At 45.9% G+C, this 23,878-nt stretch overlaps 1 protein-coding gene across 1 annotated transcript; it reads right to left on the bottom strand.

Annotated features, from left to right (window-relative positions):
• Positions 1 to 694: 694 nt before the first annotated feature.
• Positions 695 to 22,778, bottom strand: pin1 (peptidylprolyl cis/trans isomerase, NIMA-interacting 1). Its single transcript, XM_080216510.1, has 4 exons — positions 22,697 to 22,778; positions 9,243 to 9,443; positions 5,917 to 6,027; positions 695 to 1,846 (listed from the first exon to the last, which is right to left on the bottom strand). Exons 1-4 carry the CDS (start codon positions 22,752 to 22,754, stop codon positions 1,737 to 1,739), a joined length of 480 nt encoding a protein of 159 aa, XP_080072636.1. The 5' UTR covers positions 22,755 to 22,778; the 3' UTR covers positions 695 to 1,736.
• Between the last annotated feature and the right edge of the window lie 1,100 nt (positions 22,779 to 23,878).

The raw sequence follows: 23,878 nt of genomic DNA, 5'->3' as shown, positions 1-23,878 counted from the left end.
AATGCTTTTTAAAAGACAAAATTGTACCTGCCTCTACTACTGCCTCTGGCAGCTCGTTCCAAACACACACCACCCTCTGTGTGAAAAAATTGTTCCTCTGGACCCTTTTGTATCTCTCACCTTAAACCTATGCCCTCTAGTTTTAGACTCCCCCACCTTTGGGAAAGGATGTTGGCTATACCCCTCATTATTTTATAGACCTCTATAAGATCACCCTTAAGTCTCCTACGCTCCAGGGAAAAAAAGCTGGGGGGGGGGGGGTGCACAATGAAACCAATTGCACTTTCAAAGAACTAGCATCATAGAATCCCTATAGTGCAGAGAGAGGTCATTTGGTCCATCGACTCTTCACAAACCACAATCCCACTCTCCCACCTAGGCCCTATCCCCATAACCCCCAGCATTTACCCGAACTAGTCCCCCTGACACGAAGGGGCAATTTACCACGGCCATCTTTGAAGTGTGGGAGTAAACCAGAGTACCAGGGTGAAACTCATGCAGACACGGGGAGAACGTGCAGACTCCACACGTGTACAGTGACCCAAGCCAGGAATCGAACCCAGATCCCTGGCACTATGAGGCAGCAGTGCTAACCACCGTGCCGCCCTTTCCACTGCCCGAGTAAAACCTAACACAGGTTAGACCAAATGAAAAAAACAACTGCTTCAAACAACAGACTGCAAAACTCGAAACGTGTTGTGGAGAATCTCTTTAATATTTTGACTCGAAGCCAGACAAATAATAACCTTACATTTCCCGTAACCTCAATTTCTTTTTTGTTTTGCAGTCAAGTGCACACTCAGTGCACTGTGAACTGCTGAAAGAGAGAAAAATAAAAGGACACACAAGCACACCAGTCAGATAGGTCCTTGAGCAACACAAAAAGAACAAAGTTATTCAGCATTTTCTCTTACCGGTAGCTCTGATCTTGACAGTTATGTCTCAAGGTTGTGTTTCCAAACAGCATACCGCGGAACAGTCGGTGGGGAAAAATGCATTTACACTGACAGCCGCTGTCAAAAAAACAAAAAAGCCACCAGAAAATGGTCCCAAACCCGCAGCTTTGCCATGAATCAGAGTTCAGCAGCCAAAGTTTAGGGTCATCTAAAATATTCCCTACATGCTGAGGGCTTACGCATTTTTCTTCTGAGGGACACTGCCATTAACTACAAACCAATTTGTCGAATGAAAAACGCTATTGTCACCGTTAAGAGATTAAACAGTTATACACGACCAATCAGCTTTTATATTAGTGTAATCCGATAACAATTCAAGCAATGCTGAATGAAATTCGAATGATAATCTCTCCCGCAGTTTCTCTGCGCTGGGAAAATAAACATCAACTTTTGTCGAAATTAAGCCTGCGTTACTTCAATAAAACTCAAACAGTCTCTTTTAACACAATGCATAGCCGCAGAAGCGCTACAACAGTGTAAAAGCAAACACAGCTCGGACACGCACTAACCCGCATCCTCATCTTACACACTAAACCAACTTTTTGGGTCGCTGTACAGAGGCAGCGCCATCTTAAAACATTGGGCTTCTATAACGGAGATCAGTTCTTTTCCCTTGGTCTATAGTGCCTGCAAGCGTGCTGGACAATGGCCTGAAGACAAAATTATCAAATACTGGGGAGAACAAGGTATTTATTAGGGTGTGAAGTGGGTGATTTCCATGAGGGTCTTCAGTAGTGGCTGGGTTATTCACTTTGCAAAGACAAACCAACACGAGGCACTTTAAGCAGTACGGAGGATGATGTGAATACCAGAATCTGTAAATACCGGGTTGCTCATCTCTCCGATTTTCAGCGAGTACGTGGCTTCTTCAAATGGCCTCTGCATTTGGCCTGGAAGGAAAGACAACAAAATAAAATGAATGCTTTACAGAAAACATACTGATTCCAGGCATTGGCACTTCTTTCTGTTCAAAACCAAATGCAGCAAGGTTTACGATCTGCAGGAACACCTTCACTAGTGTGAGATTTCTCATGCCTTCTCTCAGACACAGACTATATTGACCAGAGACGCTTATTTAGGAGGCCAAAAATAGAAGGGCAGTCCTGGGCTTTGGGAGAGGTGATGATGTGGAGATGCCAGCGTTGGACTGGGGTAAACACAGTAAGAAGTCCGACAACACCAGGTTTAAGTCCAACCAATTTATTTGATAGTAAACTCACAAGCTTTTGAGGTTCCCCGTCATTCACCTGACGAAGAGGGGAACCTCGAAAGCTTGTGAGTTTACTATCAAATAAATCGGTTGAACTTAAGTCTGACAACACCAGGTTTCTTACTTTGGGAGAGGTCACAGAGATAGAGCGGACAAGGAAGAGCTTTTTTTAAAATCAAGGTGTTGCTTAACCTGGACCCGTGTATAAGGAAGTACAAGGGTGGCACAGTGGTTTGCACTGCTGCCTCACAGCACCAGGGACCCGAGTTTGATTCCCAGCTTGGGTTGCAGTCTACATGGAGTTTGCACATTCTCCTCCATGTCTGCATGGATTTCTTCCGGGTGTTCTGGTTTCTTGCCACAGTCCAAAGATGTGTGGGTTTGGTGGACTGGCCATGCTAAATTGTCATTAGTGTCCAATGATGTGCAGATTACGTGGATTGGCCATGTGTATGTGGGGTTACAGGAATGGGGCAGGGGAGAGAGCCTAGGTAAAATACTCTGTCAGAGAGTCAGTGCAAATTCAATGGGCTGAATGGCCTCCTTCTGCACTGCGAGGATTTTAATAACATGGGAATAAAGACACAAGCAGAGTTTTGGACAATTTCATGTTCAGATGTGGGAGACAAAACGAATGTTGAAACGGCCTAGTCTTCAAGTCGAAAGGTTGCAAAGGCATGGATGAGGGTCTCAACAGCTGATGTGCTGGGTGGAGGGAAGTGTGGGTAAGATGTTATTACAGAGTTGGAAATAGGCAGTCTGAAGTGTTGCTATGGACACGTGGTGGAGGTTTATCTTACGGTGACATATGACACCGAGGTCATGAACAGTCGGCTCAAACCCAGTGAGACGGGGACGGAGTTGACGGTTACGAAACATGGCGACCAAAGACAGTGGCTTCATATTTTCTCGTATGTAATGAGGTAATATTCACCACTGGATGTCAAACAAGCAGTTTGATAATTGAATGGCAGGTGGGAGTAGTCAGGGTGGTGAGGTTTACCAACACTGATGAGGAATACCGAGTTTCCAGTGGTTCGTATGATGATCCAATAGTTACAGCCAGGCAGTGTGGAGCAGGATTCAGAGCAGTGCAGGAGCGTGTGTATCCGGGGGGGGGGATGTACTGGCATTGGAGGCAGTTCAGAGGATGTTAACTAGATTGATTCCAGAGATGAGGGGTTTGTTGTATGAAGAGAGAGTGAACAGTTTAGGCCGATGCTCTCTGGAATTTAGAAGAATGAGGGGAGATCAAATTGAGGTATACGAGGTGATAAAAAGTATGGATAAAGTAGACGTGGAGCGGATGCTTCCGCTTGTGGCACATTCTAGGACGAGGAGTTATAGCCTTAGGATAAGGGGCAGCAAATTTAAAACAGAGCTGAGGAGAAACTGCTTCTCTCAAAGGGTTGTGAATCTGTGGAATTTCTACCTCAAAGTGTGGTGGGTGCTGGGACAGTGAGTAAATTCAAGGAGGAGTTAGACAGATTTTTAATTGGTAATGGGTTGAAGGGTAATTATGGGGAGAAGGCAGGGAAAATGGGGATGAGGAGCACACCAGGTGGAGCAGACTCGATGGGCCGAATGTCCCAATTCTGCTCTTATATCTTATGATGTGGAGACGCCGGCGTTGGACTGAGGTGGGGACAGTAAGAAGTCTCACAACACCAGTGGCTCCTTCATCCGGCGGATAGCTCACCTGATGAAGGGGCAGCGCTCCGAAAGCTCGTGATACCAAACAAACCCATTAACTTGGGGTTATGAGACTTCTTCCTATATCTTATGAACTTGTGAACATGGATGCAAGTGTTCTGGGGAGTCCAAGGGCAAGGAAGGCACAAGCTTGCTCGTCCATCCCTTTACTGAGCAAAATATTGGAGACTGACAACGGAAATCGTTGCTACAATCGGTCCCTTAACAACAGGAACAAAACCAACAGCGAGCGAGAAAGGAGTAACCCAATACATCGGGATTAGATAACCCATTGATTCCATGGCATTTTAATCAAGGCCAGGGAAACCGGCCACACCAACTTTCTTGCTCTGGCGCTACTTGTTTATTAAGGAAAAGACAGCAGGCAGTTTAATATAAATTCAATGATGCATAATGCAATCACCACATGTCACATTTCAAGTCCTGGAAACCACAAGGGGTTCTGACTATTAATGACAGGAGGCTGATGACTGCTAACCACATGCAACTCAATTTGGGGAAAAAGAAAATGATTATTGAATTAGAATCTACCGTTACTGGATTATTGCAGTAGTCACACTGGCAGAATACAGGGCACTTCTTACATTTTATTTAAGTGTCACAAGTAGGCTTACATTAACACCTCAATGAAGTTACTGCGAAACTCCCCCAGTCACCATAGTCCGATGCCTGTTCAGGTACACTGAGGGAGAATTTAGCACGGCCAATGCACCCTAACCAGCACGTCTTTTGAACAGTGGGAGGAAGCCAGGGCACCCGTTGGAAACCCAGGCAGACATGGCGAAAACGCACAAACTCCGCACAAGCACTGACAGTTTGTGAGGAGAGATTGACTAGGTTAGGATTGTTTTTGCAGGTGTTCATTCATATAGGAGCAGAGTTAGGCCATTTGGCCCATCAAGCCCGTTCCGCCAATTGATCATGGCTGGTTTGATTTGATTCATTATTGTCATGTGTATTAGCATACAGTGAAAGATATTGTTTCTTGCGCGCGATATCACTCATAAAGAAGAAAATGACACAGTGCAGAATGTAGTGTTACCGTCATAGATGGGTATACAGAAAGATCAACTTAATGCAAGGTATGTCCATTCAAAAATCTGACAGCAGCAGGGAAGAAGCTGTTCTTGAGTTGGCTGGTACGTGACCTCAGACTTTTGTATCTTTTTCCCGAAGGAAGGAGGTGGAAGAGAGAATGTCTGGAGTGCGTGGGGTCCTCAATTATGCTGGCTGTTTTACCAAGTCAGTGGAAAGTATAGGCAGAGTCAATGGATGGGAGGCTGGTTTGCGTGATGGATTGGACTACATTCATGACCTTTTGTAGTTCCTTGCGGTCTTGGGCAGAGCAGGAGCCATACCAAGCTGTGATACAACCAGAAAGAATGCTTTCTATGGTGCACCTGTAAAAGTTAGTGAGAGTCGTAGCTGACATACCAAATTTCCTTAGTCTCCTGATATGCTCCTCATCCCCATTTCAGTCCAGATGAGTTCAGTCGAAATGAGGGGGAATCTCAGAGACCTATCAAATTCTAACAGGACTAGACAGGATAGATGCAGGAAGGATGTTCCTGATAGTGGGAGTGTCCAGAACCAGGGGTCACAGTCTGAGGATTCGGGGTAGACCATTTAAGACGGAGGTGAGGAGACATTTCTTCACCCAAGAGTGGAATTTATTATCACAGGAAGTAGTTGATGCCAAAACATTGAATGTATTCAACAGGTGGCAGGATATAGCACTTGGGGCAAATGGGATCAAAGGTCATGGGGAGAAAGCAGGATTAAGCTATTGAGTTGGACGATCAACCATAATGGTGATGAATGGTGGGGCAGGCTCGAAGGGCTGAATGGCCTTCTCCTATCTTCTATGTTTCTATGACCCAAGCTAGTAATTGAACCCAGGTCCCTGGCGCTGTGAGGCAACAGTGCTAACCATTGTGCCACCGTGCCACCCACACTGGCATCTGTTCAACATTATAGCTCAAAAATAACAATGGAGGTTGGTTAAAATCAGTGATCACATCACATATCACATCTTACCTTTGCCAAAATAACCCAGGTCTCCCCCTTCTTTTGCAGAGCTGCAATCACTATATTTGGATGCTAAATGTTCGAACGTCGCATCTCCAGATTTGATCATTTGGATATATTCTGAACAAAGATAGAAGGTTAACAGAATTGGCTCACACACACACATCCATTATATTTTTGAACCAAAATAATGCTTCTGCCTTCATCATGAGCACATGGGTAACTTTGAAACAAATCCTTTTTCCTGCTCTGCTCCTGAACAGGCCATAGGTCAGTTAAACGCCCCTTTCGAGTTATTAGGGCGAGGGAAAGAATCATAGAATCCCTACAGTGCAGAAGGAGGCCATTCGGCCCATTGAGTCTGTACCGAGCACAATCCCACCCAAGCCCTATTCCCGTAACCCCACACATTTACCTGCTTATCCCTTGATACCAGGGTCAATTTTGTATGGCCAATCAATCAACCTAATGTGCATATCTTTTGGACTGCTGGGAGGAAACTGGAGCACCTGGAGGAAACCCATGCAGACATGGAGAGAACATGCAGTCTCCATAGAGACAGTGACCCAAACTGGGAATCGAACCCAGGTCCCTGGCACTGTGAGGCAGCATGCTAAACACTGTGCCACCTTGATTACATTTTGACCTGTAGATAACTTTTATCCCAAAAGTATCATGTGGTGCTTCAAAAAAAATTGAAAAATAGAAATATTAATGTGTGATTTCAAGAACAAATTAGATATAGCTGTTGGGGCTACAGGGATATGGGGAGGGAAGGCGAGATCAGGATATTGAATTCGATAATCAGGCATGATCACAATGAATGGCAGAGCAGGCGGGCAGGGCCAAATGGCTTTCTCCTACTTCTAGTTTCCATATGGAAGGCACTCAAGATAGGAGTAGACTAGACAACTCATAGGGAAAGATGGACAAGCAGACTTGATTACTATTTCACACTGTATCCTCACCTCTACTCTCAAGCTTCAATTACTGCTGTTTGTTCTAAACTGAGGCCCATCATCAATAGTAAATTCAGAGGCTCTAGTGTTTACACTGGAAGTAATACTGATGCTACTGAGGAAAGATAGCAAATCCCCATTTTAAGTGTCCCCTCTTAAAGTGTTTTAAAGGGCCCCGTCTACCCGTAGCTCCACATACTTGCAGTACAGATGCTCTAAACTTCATGTTTCAAATTTCTTTGTTTCTTGTAAAGCACGTGCCTGAGGAATTCCAGGGAACTTCTGTTTTTAAAATAACTATTTGCTATACAATGGTACTGCTCTGTGCTGTACAGAGCCTGTGATTGTGGAACAGATTTATTAATTGGCATTTTAAAAAGGTGTCTGCTTGGATGAAGCCTTGAAGGCAAGGCAGCAATTTCTAAGTCACTTACTGCACTGTATTCAGACTGTATTTTTTTGAAATTTATTAGTCACAAGTAATGCTTACATTAACACTGCAATGTAGTTACTGTGAAATTCCCCTAGTCGCCACACTCCAGTGCCTGTCCGGGTCGATGCACCCTAACCACTGATCAGTGCAACATCAAGGGCCGGAGGGCCTGTACTGCACTGTAATGTTCTATGTTCTAACCAGCACATCTTTCAGAATGTGGGAGGAAACCGAAGCACCCGGAAGAAACCCACACAGACATGGGGAGAACGTGCAGACTCTGCACAGAGAGTGACCCAAGCCAGGAATTGAACCTGGGTCCCTACAGCTGTGAAGCAGCAGTGCCAACCACTGTGGCAGCATGCCACCTGTACAGTAAAATACCATAAATACCAGTGAAATACCATACGGTATTTCAATTTTTTTACATTATCTTTCTGGGCAAAAACTGTTCTCAGGAACAATTTAACATCAATTTTCTATGGAAAACCAAGCTTCACTTAAAAGTGACAATTTCCAGGAACACAGTGCTATGAATCATAGAATCCTTCAGTACAGAGGAGGCCATTCAGCCCACTGAGTCTGTACTGACCACAATCCCACCCAGGCCCTATTCCCATAATCTGCTGGGTCCCTGGCGCTGTGACGCAATGGGGGTAACCACTGTGCCTGTATCTGAGGACTCCCTAAAAGTATTTGATTTTTGGTGTGCAGCAAATCACTAATGCATATTAACAATGCTTAGAGGGAGTTTGATAATACAACTTTTAACTTCTAAAGAATAGTCACAGTCATTATTATTGGTGCAAACGTGTGTGCGAAGATTTTATTGGAGGCACAGATCTCCAAGTGGTTCTTCATTTGATTAACGGTACTTTTGTATTCGTTCACACTACCATATCCCCAACAATCCAACATAGAATCCCTACAGTGCAGAAAGGGGCCATTTGGCCATTGAGTCTGCAGTGAATCTCAAGAGAGGATTCCACCCAGTCTCTTTCCCATAATTCCACACATTTACCCCACTAATCAACCTAACCTGCACATCTTTGGCTAATGAAGGACAAGTTACCATGGCCAATCCACCTAACCTGCATATTTTTGGACATTAAGGGGGAATTTAGCACGGCCATTCCACCAACCTGCACATCTTTGGATACTAAGGGATAATTTAGCATGGCCAATCCTCCTAATATACATATCCAGGGACAGTAAGGGGCAATTTAGCATGGCCAATCCACCTAGTCTACACATGGATAGTAAGGGGGGATTTAGCATGGCCAATCAACTTAACCTGCACAGCTTTGGATACCAAAGGATAATTTAGCATGGCCAATCCACCTAACCTGCACATCTTTGGATACTAAGGGATAATTTAACACAGCCAATCCATCTAATATGCAATCTTTGGATACTAAGGGATAATTCAGCATGGCCAATCCACCTAACCCACACATCTTTGGATACTAAAGAGCAATTTAACAATCAATGATAGTTTTGTGGTCACCATTACTGAGATCAGCTTTATATTCCAGATTTTATTAATTGAATTCAGATTCCACCAGTTGCCATGGTGGGATTTGAACTCTTGCCCCCAGTGCATTCAAATGGACTCTGAATTACTAGGCTAGTCACATCATCGCTGCACCACCATTGGCACAACTATCCCCCTTTGTTGGAAGGCCATAATAAAAATATAGACCTGCTGAACCAAATGTAACTTTGAGGTTACATTTCTGTCCTTGTATCATTACTAAAGACTATCTTTGGTCTTAACTCAGGCATAATCTCTCTTCTCAATCGGTGTCTGACCTGCGTAATTCCAGTAATCTGTGAAAGCTACATTTGCTTCTTTCCCATCCATCTTAACCGAGGAAGTGTTAACGGTACAGAACAGACACATTTGTGTTTGCGGTGAGATTGCATGCTTGCCATCAGCTTACCGTTTAATGTCTCTAGCGCCTCCTCTTTGCTGCGTGTGATCTCCTCCTGTCTCCAGGAAGAGGGACGACGTGACTGGTTGTGCTTCACCAGCAGGTGGGAACAACGAACCTTATCAGGTTCAACAGAATTGTAACTCCCGCCCGCTTTCGGACGCTCCCACTGACTCCGATTGGTTATATGATTGAAGAAGTAAATACGACCTACAGGAGAGAAACCAACAAGAGTCAGAGACGTTAATGTATGGAAAGGGTCGAGAGCTTCAAGCTTTTAGGTGTGTGGATCACCAAAAACCTGTCCTGGTCCTCCCCATGCCGATGTTATAGTTAAGAATGCCCACCAACACCTCTACCTTTTCAGGAGGCTAAGGAAATTCAGCATGTCCGCTATGACTCTCACCAACTTTTACAGATGCACCATAGAAAGCATTCTTTCTCGTTGGATGACAGCTCGGTATGGCTTCTGCTCTGACCAAGACCACAAAGAACTACAAAGGGTTGTAAATGTAGCCCAGTCCATCACGCAAACCAGATTCCCATCCTTTGACTCTGTCTACATTTCTCGCTGCCTCAGAAAAGCAAGCAGCATAATCACGCATCGCAGACATAATGTCTTCCAACTTCTTCCCTTGGGAAAAAAGATACAGAAGTCCGAGGACATATTCCAACCAATTCAAGAACAGCTTCTTCCCTGCTGCCATCAGAATTTCGGATGGACCTATATTAAGCTGCTCACTCTCTACACTCTTGCTGCTCTCTCCTTTCCTTCTCCGCTATGTACTCTATGAACGGTATGCTTTGTCAGTATAGTGCGCAAGAAAGAATACTTTTCGCTGTATTCCAAAGATGTGACAATAATAAATCCTGTCATCTATAAATTGATTTAAAAATATATGTAAAAATTTAAAATAACAAACTATATTTATTATAAAAAAACTTGACGAAAAATTGAATTTTATGGATTAAGAACACAATCAACAACAGATCCATAGTCCACTTATTTATTAGTGTCACAAGTAGGCTTACATTAAAACTGAAATGAAGTTACTATGAAAATCCCTGAGTTGTCACACTCCAGCGCCTGTTCGGGTACACTGAGGGAGAATTTAGCACGGTCAATCCACCCTAATCAGCACATCTTTCGGATTGTGGGAGGAAACCAGAGCACCGGGGAAACCCATGCAGACACGGGGAGAATGTGCAGCGAGGAATCCATCGAGTCTGCAATGACTCCCCACAGAGCATCTTACCCAAGCTCCACCCTACCCCCCAACCTCTCCCTGCAACTCCACAAATTTACCATGGCCCAATCCACCTAACGTACACATGTTTGGACACTTAGGGGCAATTTAGCATGACCAATCTACCTAAACCTGCAAATCTTTGGTGTGCAGGAGAAAACTCGCGCAGACATGAGAACGTGCAGACTCAAAAGAGGAATCAAACCTGGGTCTTGTTGTAGCATCAGGGGAGATGGATATGATGCTCATAAGAACAAAATACAAATTAAATGCAACTGCTGTTGACAATCATATCAGTGTTATTTTGAAATGCGCTTTTTGTCATTGCTTTTTAACTATATGGGGCCTATTTAAATTGGTTTTCCTTGAGTGGTGTTGGAAGTCAGTTGTTGACTTGAGTGGATGGTGCAGCCTCTTTGCATTTGATCTACACACTTAGTCCTGGCAAGCAACATCTGCGCAGACAGGACTCCCACTTTTAACTGATGTTCAAGCTCAAAATATTGCCACCTTGACATGAGTAAAGAAGGGATTCCAGAAGAGATTAGTTCCAATTCATGAGGAATTCTGTCATCTGCTGCTCTAATACATTGGACGATATTTTCACCCTTGTTATTTATATTTAACAATGCCAATCATTAGATCATTCCCATTTCAGCCCTTAAAAAGCTGTGAATTAAGTGGCTGGTGCCATTTTTAATATGAACTTGTAGTATGGCAGCACAGTGGTTAGCACAGCTACCTCACAGCGCCAGGGACCCTGGTTCAATTCCCTGCTCGGGTCACTGTCTGTGCGGAGTCTGCAGACATATGTCTGCGTGGGTTTTGTACGGGTACTCTGGTTTCCTCCCACACTTCAAAAAACGTATTTGTTAGGTGCATTGGCCGTGCCAAATTCTCCCTCAGTGTACCCAAACAGGTGCCGAAGTGTGGTGACTACGTGATTTTCACAGTAACTTCGCTGCAGTGTTAATGTAAACCTACTTGTGACAGCCAAAGCATTAAGATTTTACAGAGGAAGGCGTTTCTATTCAGAGTCATAGAATGCCTGCAGTGTACAGGGAGGCCATTCGGCCCATCAAGCATGCTCCAACAACAATCCCACCCAGGCCTATCCCCATGACTCCACGTATTTACCCTGCTAATCCCGCTGATACTAAGGATCAATTTAGCATGGCCAATCAACTTAACCCACACATCTTTGGACTGTGGGAGGAAACCGGAGGAAACCCACGCAATCACGGGCAGAACGTGCAGACCCCACACAGAGAGTGACCAGAGGCCGGAATTGAACCCAAGTCCCTGATGCTGTGAGGCAACCCTACTAATCACTGCGCCCCCATGCCAAAGAAACCTTCTTTGCCTTTCCATGCACCAGCCTGCAAGTAAAGAGATGATGCTATGGCTTGAACCTAATTAAGCCAAGTGTTATTCAGCTGGGCTTTGTTTGCCGAAGTTGTTTACACGCAGAACTTTCTGGAACATCACTGCAGGAAATAGAGTGAAGCGAGAGGGCTGTGATTAAATGTGACGACCAGACTGAACATCAGAAGGATGCATACGCCATGCTCAGCAACCCCCTCTTTGTTATACCACCTCACAGGCCCGAGCTAATAGGGACAGACCCTGCAAGGTTGACCCCCACAAAGCTTTTCACTGCTAGCTCTTATTCAGGTGTTTTACTGAATGAAAATCAGATTTCTGACAAGTTACTGTTTGGGAACAGATGGTGTCAAGTTAAGCACGGTATGCGTTACACTGATTTATTCTTGCTATTGCATAATTTTAAATTTGAATTAGCTAAGTGTCAACACTACAACCTGCCATCATATGGTGTTTTCCAACAACCTTTGGGCTGTTATCAGTACATATTCCCTACAACATAATGGAAATTTTCTTGATCTGCAGCCGGTTCCCCACGAATTAGTTTGTCTGGATTGGATCTCAACTGCACTTGCCGGCCCTTTCAGCTTACTTTTCAATTCATCTGCAAGTAAAAATGTGTAAAGAGTGACAAAGGTATGGACGTTAGGTGGGTTGGCCATGCTAAATTACCCCTTTGTATCCAAAGATGTGTTGGTTAGGTGGGTTGGCCATAATAAATACATGGGGTTACGGGGAAAGGGCCTGGGTAGGATGCTCTGTCGGACAGTCAGTACAGACTCAATGAGGAGAACGGCCTCCTTCTGCATTGCTGGGATTCTATGATTCTAAATAACGTCCTACTCCTGACTGCCTGACAGCACTGCTGCCTCTCAGTGCCAGGGACCCAGGTTCGATTCCCGGCTTGGGTCACTGTCTGTGCGGAGTCTGCACCTTCTCCCCGTGCCTGCGTGGGTTTCCTCCGGGTGCTCCGGCTTCCTCCCACAGTCTGAAAGGTGTGCTGGTTAGGGTGCATCAGCCATGCTAAATTCTCCCTCGGTGTACTCAAACAGGTGCTGGAGTGTGGCGACTAGGGGATTTTCACAGTAACTTCATTGCAGTGTTAATGGAAGCCTACTTGTGACACTAATAAATAAACTTTAAACTATTTTGCATCTCAATTGGTTTTGCAATTTTTGTTTACTCATTCATGGGATGCAAGCATCCCAGATTGGGCCATTACTTGTTGCCCATCCCTAAATGCCCTAGAGGAGGAAGTTGTTTACACAGAACTTTCTGGAACACCACTGCAGGAAGCAGAGTGAAGCGAGAGGGCTGTGATTAAATGTGACGACCAGACTGAACATCGGAAGGAAGCATACGCCATGCTCAGCAACCCCCTCTTTGCTATACCACTTCACAAGCCCAAGCTAATAGGGACAGACCCTGCAAGTTCGGGTGGAATTAGCTGCAGGATTTCATTCTAAAGGGATTTACACAATTCCTCCTTTTTAATGAATGCTACACATCCATGAAATACATTCACTGATATCATGAAACTAGAAAGAGTGCAGAAAAGATTTACTGGGATGCTACCAGGGTTTGATGGTTTCAGTTATAAGGAGAGGCTGGATAGACTGGGACCTTTTTCTCTGGAGTGTAGGAGACGGAGGGTGATCTTATAGAGGTCTATAAAATAATGAGGGGCATAGATCAGCTAGATAATCAACATCTTTTCCCAAAGGTAGGGGAGTCTAAAGCTAGAAGTTTAAGGTGAGAGGGGAGAGATACAAAAGTGTCCAGAGGGGCAATTTTTTCACACAGAGGGTGGTGAGTGTCTGGAACAAGCTGCCAGAGATAGCAGTAGAGGCGGGTACAATTTTATCTTTTAAAAAGCAATTTAGACAGCTACATGGGTAAGATGGGTATAGAAGGATATGGGCCAAACGCAGGCAATTGGGATTAGCTTAGGGATTTTTTAAAAAGGGGCAGCATGGACAAGTTGGGCCGAAGGGCCTGTTTCCATGCTGTAAACCTCTATGAATCTCTGACTCTACACTGTGCTAGGTTTTGAGTTACTCCAAATGTACAGGAGGGCAACCTGGCACCAAATGGACACTTTTGGGTAAAAAACACAAGATAGGAAATGGTAAAAAGCTGAGAAAAGACAAGGGAACTGAAATTCACATGACAGAGGTCTACATACTGATGAGTATGATTACATTTTTTTCATTATGCTCATTATCAAGCAACCTGTAACAACACAGGATAGTCCTAGAGAACAGGTTATCAATATATCAAGTGTTTCTATTCAAAGTTGTGTTAAACGCACCAGGCAATATGCTTACATTTCAAAACAAATTGTACAGTCCTACCAGAATCATAGGACCGCTACAGTGCAGGAGGCCATTTGGCTCATCGAGCCTGCACCGACCACAATCCCAACCAGGCCCCATCCCTGTAACCCCACATATTTACCCTGCTATTGCCCCCCGACACTAAAGGACAATTTAGCGTGGTCATTCCACCTAACCTGCACATTTTTGGACACTAAGAGGCAATATAGTGCGGCCAATCCACCTAACCTGCACATCTTGAACTGTGGGGGGAAACCAGAACCCAGAGGAAACCCACGCAGATACAGGGAGAATGTGCAAACTCCGCACAGACAGTCACCCAAGCTGGAATCAAACCCGGGTTCCTGGCACTGAGAGGCAGCAGTACTAACCACCAGAGCACCCCAGTTATCAACAGCCAGGTTTATTAAAAAAAGCACATTAAAAAACACCTTATCATAATAATAAGCACGGCAGCAAGGGTTGCAGAGTGGTTAGCACTGCTGCCTCATAACTCCAGGGACCTGAGTTTGATTCGCAGTTTGGGTCACTGTCTGTGTGGAGTCTGCATGTTCTCCCTCCTGTGTGTGGGTTTCCTCCAGGTGCTCCGGTTTCCTCCCACAGTCCAAAGATATGCAGGTTAGGTGCATTGGCAACGCTACAAATGCCCCTTAGCATCCCAGTGTAGATTAGAGGGATTAGCAGCGCAAATATGTTGAGTTACGAGGACAGGGCTGGGGTAAATACAAGGGGTTGTGGGGACGGGGCCTGGGTGGGATTGTTGCCAGTGCAGACTCAATGGGCTGAATGGCCTCCTTCTGCACTGTAATGATTCTATGAAACCACATCATGCCAATAACTTAAATCTTGATACGGCCAACAAGGGAGCTCAATTCTAGCTTCCAGTTCAGGCCACATTAATAAGATGATCTCTGCACTATGAAGCTGGTTGTATAACGCAAAGTTCTTGATCTGGGGCCCATTGGTAATAATTGTGGAGATTTCCATGTGAAACCCAGATGCAACACTTACTGGCTTTCTGTAAAAAAAAATAGATTGTGTGCACAGAGCTCAAATAGTACTTTCAACATAAAGAATTCCATCTTTCATTAGAACATAAGAACTAGAAGCAGGAGTAGGCCATGTGACCCCTCGAGCCTGCTCCGCCATTCAATAAGATCATGGGTTATCTTGTCATGGATTCAGCTCCACTCACCCACCCACTCACCATAACCCTTAATTCCTCTATTGTTCAAAAATTTATCTATCCTTGCCTTAAAATGTTATTTTAGTTAGTTAGCAACACAGTGCAATTTTAAAATTATACTCTGGGAAGAGCAAATGCCAGCATGTTGGTTACTCCTGACTTTGACAACTGGAGACATGTCTATATTGTTGTGCAAGAGGTAGGACACCAATGTACAGACAAACAGACAGGGGGCCGGCCTGCTATTCTCCAGTGACAATCAGATCCAAAATACAGAAGACTAAAAACATTTAGATGAATAGCTGAAAAGGTAAAAGGGTAGGAGTTACCGCCCCACAAAGCAAATGTGTTGATTAAAAATCCCATGCCATATCAATTCACAGTAGAAAAGGTGGCACAGTGGTTAGCACTGCTTCCTCACAGCACCAGGGACCCTGGTTCAATTCCAGCACCGGGTGAGAGCGCGTGTGTGGAGTTTGCACATTCACCCATATCTGAGTGGGTTTCCTCCGGGTGCTCCGGTTTCCTCCCACACTCCAGGTCAGGTGGTGAAGTGGGGAAATAAGATTAGTGGCTTTTTTTTTAAATCAGTACACATTAAGGCACTGACAGAACTAACAGCATTCGGGTTAAATGATTTGAAATTAAGCTAACGAGAGGCAAAGTACACGAGATGCAGTAATTGATTCAAATAATTATAAGTGTTGATATTTTAAAATGTATTATAATTAATTTGAAAGAACATTGTCCACTTTGTTTAAAAATGCATTCTTACCAGAGCATCCTGATAAAGGTCGTATTTCAAGAGAATATTTGTACCTTGGAAATATGCAAGTTTTATCAGCTAAAGTTTCAGATGGAAGAACAGTTAGAACACTTCATCATAATTGATGAATAGGGCTAGTTAACTGTTTTGGACGAGATGGACTGATGCCCAGATGTGGTGTCACGTGACTGTCTGGTTAGCTAGTGAACTGTAAGGCAACCCGTGAGAACGTAATCTGAACTCTGGGCTAAGCATCACAGGCTTCTAGGCAACCAAGGTGAGAGGAGTCAGCCAAAAACAGGAGCTAGCTTCCGGATTTCATGGACTAATAAGGCCAAAGTATTTGACAGGTATAATTGTTGGATTTCTGTATCTTGAAGATGATTGACTTATTGTAAAATGGAAGTGATTGATAAGAAAAACTATAATTGATCAGATTTTTGAATGTATCGTTAGAATCATCGGAGAGGTTCTGTCGCTCTGTGCCAGAGCCACTTAACCGTCTCCTGGCGGCCACTGGTTTAATAAAGTTACATCTTTATTCAGAAAACGCCAACTTCGTGAGTCATGTATTGTCCAAATTTACTTGAGAGTAATAGTCACCTCGGTTACTCCACCAACAGGTGGATTGGAGATGCTTATTTGCCCCTTAGTGCTCTAAGTGTAGGTTAGATGGACTAGCCGTAGTAAATATGTAGGTTATGGGAATAAGATGAGGAAAGGGCCTGGGTGAGATACTCTGTCAGAGTCGGTACAGATTCGAGAGACCGAGTGGCCTCTTTTCATACTGTACAGATCCTATGATTCTAGGTAAAGGCCTGCCTGCCCATCCTTCATTTATAGTTGTCACAGGAGTTAAAATCATTATGAAAGTTTGAAGCCAAACTAAGATTCTGATGTGTTAATAGAAAATCCTGGAACACACTTAAGTCACACCTCTGTCTGGGCACGTGTCCATGTGTATGTGAATCCTCAGAAGAATGATTATTTTAAGGACTGGAAAATACTATTGCATTGGCCATGCTAAATTCTCCTTCCTTATACCCAAACAGGCACCAGAGTGTGGCGACTAGGGGATTCTCACAGTTACTTTATTGCTGTGTTAATGTAAGCCTTACTTGTGACACTGATAAATAAACTACCATTCAGCAAAATCAACAATAACTCTCACATTCTTTTCGTCTAAAATGGGGCACCCTCACAAAGTAAACTAGGCACCATGGGCAATGGTATATGTATTTTGTAAAGGCACTTAATGTGGAATAATTTTGTGGACTGCAGGAACTTCTGACACCTATCCTCATTTGGATATTAGAATAAAAGCAAGGCATGTACAGTGGATAAGTTACAGTCAGTCAGTCCCATGTGCTCCAGCGACGATTCTTGGTCTGTACAGTTAACTGATCTGAATGTAGCAGTGTGGGAGGCTAAATAAACGCGCAGGAATACCAAGTACAGAAGGTGAAGGTGTGCTCCTTCCATTCTCAATTACTATTCAGTGACACACACTGGAAAAGGCAGACAGGTGAGCTTCAGGTAAAGGCAGCATTGGTCAAAGCTGCGATGCCTCACAGATCAAACATTTCACATCAGTTTACAAGTCATACAAGCGGTAAGTAAGGTTGCCATTGGACAATAAGAAATAAGAGCAGAATTAGGGCATTCGGCCCATCAAGTCTGCTCCGCCATTCGATCATGGCCAATATTTCTTAATCTCATTCCTCATTCTCTTACGTTTTCCCCATAACCTTTGGCCCTCTTATTGATCAACAGCCTATCTATTTCTATCTTCAATACACTCAATGACCTGTCCTCCACAACCTTCTGTAGCAATGAATTCCACAGGTTCACCACCCTCTGGTTGAAGAAATTCCTCCTCATCTCGGTTCTAAAGGGTCAGTCCCTCTACTCTAAGGTCGTGCCCTTGGATCCTAGTCTCTCCTACTAATCAAGTTGCAGCAAAGGTAGATTTGTTGTCTTTTAAAGGTAGGCTAACAGACCAGAAAACGAAAATCAGTTTCAGCTCATATCAAATCAGCAATTAGAACGTTGAGTTTCGCTGGGGAGTGAGGCATGGAAACGCCAATTGAACAAGGAGATTTGGCCCGACTCAGGTTGTTAAACAGAATTACAGTGGTACAGCGGTTAGCACTGCTGCTTCACAGCACCAGGAACCTGGGTTCGATTCCCGGCTTGGGTTACTGTCTGTGTGGAGTTTGCACATTCTGCCAATGTTTGCATGGGTTTGCTCCGGGTGCTCTGGTTTCCTCCCACAATCTGAAAGTTGTCTAGGTTAGGTGGACTGGCCATGCTAAGTTATCCCTTAGTGTCTAAAGACGTGCAGGTTGGGCAGATTGGCCATGGTAAATTGCCCCCTAGTGTTCAAAGATGTGCGGGTTAGGTGGATTGGCCTTGGTAACACTGATTTATTCTCGCCATTGGATGAGAGGAAAGAACCTGGGTGGGATGCTTTGTTGGTCAGCGCAGACTCAATGGACAGAATGACTTCCTTCTGCACTGCAAGGATTCTATGGTTCTAAATAACCTACTCCTAACTGCCTACTGGGTGGCATAGTGGTTAGCACTGCTGCCTCACAGCACCAAGGACCTGGGTTCGATTCCTGGCTTGGGTCACTGTCTGTGCAGAGTCTGCACGTTCTCTCCCACGTCTGTATGGGTTTCCTCCGGATGCTCCAGTTTCCTCCCACAGTCCAAAAGATGTGCCAGTTAGGTGTATTGACCGTGCTAAATTCTCCCTCGGTGTACCCGAACAGGCACCGGAGCGGACTTTCACAATAACTTCATTGCAGTGTTAATGTAAGCCTACCTGTGACACTGATAAATAGACTTTAAACATTAAAAAAAATCAAACCTCCTTATTCTCAGTATCAGACAAAGCCAGTTCTCCCAAGAATGCAAGATAGTCAAATTGGTGATAAAACCTGTTCACGGGCGACCCTCTCTCTGTCAAGAAAAACACTCTCATTTAAAGCACAAGACTCTGAGCAGTCACCATTGCACGTGACTGTTGAGTGGGTGCTTGGAGCATGGAATCAATTTGACTTGTTCTGTTATCATGGCAACTGCAAAGCTTAAAAATCTAAACAAGAGAAAACTGCAACGGCAGAAATCTGGGGGGGAATTAAATGAATAAACGCCACAGGGCTGTCATCAGTGACAGAATTGGAGCAGAGAAAGCCAAGGGAAGATTTAATACAGATTTAAAACGCAATGATTTTCAGACTACTGCCACTAGTTGAGGAATCAATAACTCGGGAGTACACGAAAACAGAAAATACTGGAAAATCTCAGCAGGTCTGACAGCTTCCGTGAAGAGAATAACTGAAAATGATCAATTTATAACACACCAAAAATATGAAGAAATAATAGGAGACTAAAGATGTGCGGATTAGGTGGATTGGCCATGCTAAATTGACTTGAGTGTCAGGGGATTAGCAGGGTAAACATGTGGGATTACGGGAATAGGGCTTGGATGAGATTGGAGTCCGTGCAGACTCAATGGGCCAAATGGCCTCCTTCTGCATTGTAGGAATTCTATGATTCCATGACTACAGTGTAATACTGTGTATAGCGAAGGCGGCATTCTGCATGCTTGGTCTCATTGTCAGAACATTGAATACAGGAGTTGGGACATCTTGTTGAAGTTTGTACAAGGCATTGGTACGGTCACACTTGGAATACTGTGTACAGTTCTGGTCACCCTATTGTAGAAAGGATATTAAACTAGCAAGAGTGCAGAAAAGATTTATTAGCATGTTGCCAGGACTTAATGGTTTGAGTTAAAAGGAGATCCTGGACAGACTGGGACTTTTTCCCCTGGACATAGGAGGCTTAGGGGTGATCTTATAGAGGGCTATAAAATAATGAGGGGCATAGATCAGCTAGATGGTCAATACCTTTTCCAAAGGTAAGAGAGTCTAAAACTAGAAGGCATAGGTTTAAGGTGAGAGGGGAGAGATACAAAAGATCCAGAGGGATAATTTTTTCACACACAGGGTGGTGAGTGTGGAACGAGCTGCCAGATAGTAGTAGAGACAGGTACAATTGTTATTTAAAAAGCATTCAGACAGTTACATGGGTAAGATGGGTATAGATGGATATGGGCCAAAGGCAGGCAATTGGGATTAGCTTAGTGATTAAAAAAGGACAGCATGGACAAGTTGGGCCTAAGGGCCTGTTTCAATGCTGTAAACATTTTTGACGCGAGGAGTCATTTCCTTACACAGAAAATAATTGACTAAAATGTTAATTTTTTCGAGCTAAGTTTTCAGAGCCAATGTGGTAGGAGTGATGACACATCCAGCTGTTAAGAAGCTGAGGTTAGAGGGAAGGAAATCAGTTTCTATAAAGACTGGTTGCCCATGCCCCACTCCCTATGGGTTACCATAGCGTCCAAGTTACAGATATTGCACTTATCTTATACTTTGCATTTTTGGTCTCCTTACACAAGAAAGGATAGTTGCGGGAATGCAGCAAAGGTTCACCAGATTGATTCTGGGGGCAGCGTTGTCATACAGGGAGAGATTGGGGTGACTGGGCCTGTATTCAGTGGAATTTAGAAGAATGAGGGGGGATCTAATTGAAATGCATAAAGTTCTGACAGGACTAAACAGATTAGACACAAGGATGTTGTTTCCTTTGGCTGGGTCAGTCTAGAACAAGGGGTCACAGTCTCAGAATACAGGGTAAGCCATTTAGGATTGAAATGAGGAGAAACTTCTTAAGAGGTGAACCTCATTCTCTATCACAGAAGGCTGTGGAGGCCAAGTCACTGAATATATTTAAGGAGGAAATAGAAAGACTTCTAAACTCTAAAGGTATCAAGGGGCATGGGGAGAAAGTGCAAGTATGGCATTGAGATAGAGGATCAGCCATGATCATAATGAATAGTGAAGCAGGCTCAAAGAGCTGAATGGACAACTCCAGCTTCTATTTTCTATGTTCTCATAACAGGGCAAGTAATCCAGGGGAGGTGGGAAGAGAGCAACTGCAGGGACAGGGGTGGCAACAGGTGACAGTGGGGCTGGGAGAGAGGGTTAGAGGGGTAGGGGAGATGGAAGAGCTGTTTGGGTTGTGGGGGAGGGGGAAGGTGGTTTGAGCTGAGGGGAGACGGGTGTAGGTATGGAGTAGGTTGGAATTGGGGGTGGTGAGGGGATGAATAAAAGAGGTTAGGGTTGGCAGGGTGAGGGGAGCTATGGTTTATGGGAGGTGAGTTGTTGGAGGTTAGAGTTGGAACAGGTTACAGCTGTGGGGTAAGGTATGGTGAGTTTGGTTGGGGGAGTGAATGGTTAAGGCCATGGGGTGTTAAGGGCTCATGGAAATCTGGGGGTAGTTGGGATGGTGTCACCTGGGGACGGAGATTCGTATTATATAGGAAGGGGTCTAGGGTCATCAAAGAGGGGCCTCAGGTGATTCGGGTGGCAGAGGGGGGTGGGGGGCCAGGGCCATTCAAGGATGGATGGGCTAAGGCCGGTGGGGGGGTTGGGGGAGTTGGGACATGGCAGGGAGGTGGTTGGGGGGGAGGTGGGGAGGAGGTTAGGGGGGAGATAGGGAGGGGGGCACGGGGCGGGGTCGACTAAGGGTGGGGGGGTCCGGGGTCGTCTAAGGGCGGGGGGGTCCAGGGTCGTCTAAGGGCGGGGGGGGGTCCAGGGTCGTCTAACGGCGGGGGGGGGTCCGGGGTCGTCTAAGGGCGGGGGGGGGGGTCCGGGGTCGTCTAAGGGCGGGGGGGGGTCCGGGGTCGTCTAAGGGCGGGGGGGGGGGTCCGGGGTCGTCTAAGGGCGGGGGGGGGGTCCGGGGTCGTCTAAGGGCGGAGGGGGGTCCGGGGTCGTCTAAGGGGGTGGGGTGGGGGGGGGCCAGGGTCATCTAAGGGGATTGGGGGGGGAGGGGGTGGCCAGGGTTGTCTAAGGGGGGGGTGGGACGCGCGCCAGGGTCAGCTGGGGGGGGGGGGGGGGGGGGAACGCGCGCCAGGGTCATCTAAGGGGGGGGGGGGGGGGGCGGCCAGGGTCGTCTGGGGGGGAGGGGGAGAGGGATGGCGTGGGTCGTCGGGATGGGGGGGTGGGCGCAAGAGTCATCAGGGGTGTCAGGGGTCATTGGGGGGCAAGAGTCATCAGAGGGATGAGGGCAAGGGTCTTCTTTTAAGGTCAAACCAAACAGAGGGGGGAGGCAAAGTCCATCAGAAGTTGGGGATTTGGTGTCAAGGGGGTTTGGGGGTCAATGGGGGGGTTTGGGGTTAGGGGTCAGTTGGGGTTCATTGGGGGGGTTGGGGTGGGGGTCATTTGGGGGAGATAGGGGTCAATGAGGATGTTGACTGCCAGGCTGAGGCCTAGAGCCCGGGCTGTGGGTAATTTAGCGGCGGGGCCTCAGTAGCTCGGGCCTGGGGCCCACCCCCAACCTCAGGCCCAGGCCCAGGCCCAGGCCCGCTCATAGAGCGGTGATTATTTATATTTCCCGGCTGTATTCGGGAGGGAGGGGGAAGGTGCTGTGTGTATTTATTTGCAATGATTTTTTTTTACCCCCTCCATTACCTGACTTGCGGCTCATCCGCTTCTCCCAGCCAGGCGGCAAGGGCTCCTCCTCGGCCATGGTCTCTGTCGAATGAGCCGAGACGGGCGGGTGGGCAACCTAACCTGCTGTGCGGGGAGAACACGCCTTCCCGGAATCGCCACTTCCATTGGTTGAGGCACCCGTCAATCACTCTACCGCCTAGAATACCGATCTCCATTGGTCAGCATGGGCGTCAATGACAGGTGCGTGGAACCCGCCCCCTTCCTCCGTGCAACCGATCTCAGTGCCTGTAGCAGCCCGCCCAGTAAGGCACGCCCCCTCTGGGACGGGACTTCAGGTCGATTGGACAGTGGACACGTCAATCTGCATGCCTTGATGCTATTGGGTAAATTGCACGTTATCTCCGCCTACCGCGCATGGCGTCCAATCCCATTGGTTAGAGGAGCTGTCGGTCAGGAAACTTGGTCCCGCCGCCTCAGCCACCTGTAGGGCCTGCCCCCTCGGCACTGACGCCTCGATGCAACTGGTTGGAGCCGACATCAATCATATCTGCCACTGCGACGGCCGCGCTCTATGGGTCAGTCTTGACGTCAATCAAAGCCCTGGAATCCGCCTCCTCTACGTCAATCGTGCCAATGACTGCCCGCCCCGTGATGGCCCGCCCTCTCTGAGGCTGATACCCCGAATCTATTGGGCAGCACACACGTCCATCACAATCTCCCGGGCGTCGATTGGGTCCCGCTGGAGGGCCTGACGTAGTAGGGTCGTGTTCAAAATTCAGATAGCTGTTGATTCGGATTCGCTGATTCGGAGAAAATAAACCATCGTGTTTTCTCCTTCAGCGCGAAAAAAAACTGCCACTACCACGGTGGTTACTGATAATGGGAGAAAAATAATAAAACCGTTGCATTTGATTTTTCTGGGGCTGCTTTCACCAAATGTGCTTAACCGTCATCACCTCGCTTTGCTTTGATGTCTGATGGAGGTTCAATTACCGGGAAACCTCACGTTAAAATTATTTAATCGACAGGGAAGCGCTGTCGCTCGAAGATTGAGGGAGATTCTCGATTCGGGAAATTATTGCCCACGATTCTAAATTAGCCAAAAAAAGGGTGTCCTCTGATTGGTCAAGAAGAGGAGGGCGGTGTTGTCAATAAAGGTAAAACCCGGCCTCTGATTGGTGCCGCCGACCGTCACCCAGA

This window comes from Carcharhinus amblyrhynchos, chromosome 33 (genome assembly GCF_965287045.1).
Source record: "Carcharhinus amblyrhynchos chromosome 33, sCarAmb.v2.hapA, whole genome shotgun sequence".
Taxonomy (NCBI): domain Eukaryota; kingdom Metazoa; phylum Chordata; class Chondrichthyes; order Carcharhiniformes; family Carcharhinidae; genus Carcharhinus; species Carcharhinus amblyrhynchos.
This window is presented reverse-complemented; position numbering and strand designations above follow the sequence as displayed.

Coding starts and splice junctions, on each gene's coding strand:
- pin1 (XM_080216510.1), bottom strand. CDS start 22,754: ATGGCCGAGGAGGAGCCCTTGCCGCCTGGCTGGGAGAAGCGGATGAGC. Junction 9,444..22,696: donor GCGGATGAGCCGCAAGTCAG/GTAATGGAGGGG, acceptor TCTCTCCTGTAG/GTCGTATTTACTTCTTCAAT. Junction 6,028..9,242: donor GGCGCTAGAGACATTAAACG/GTAAGCTGATGG, acceptor ATCTTTGTTCAG/AATATATCCAAATGATCAAA.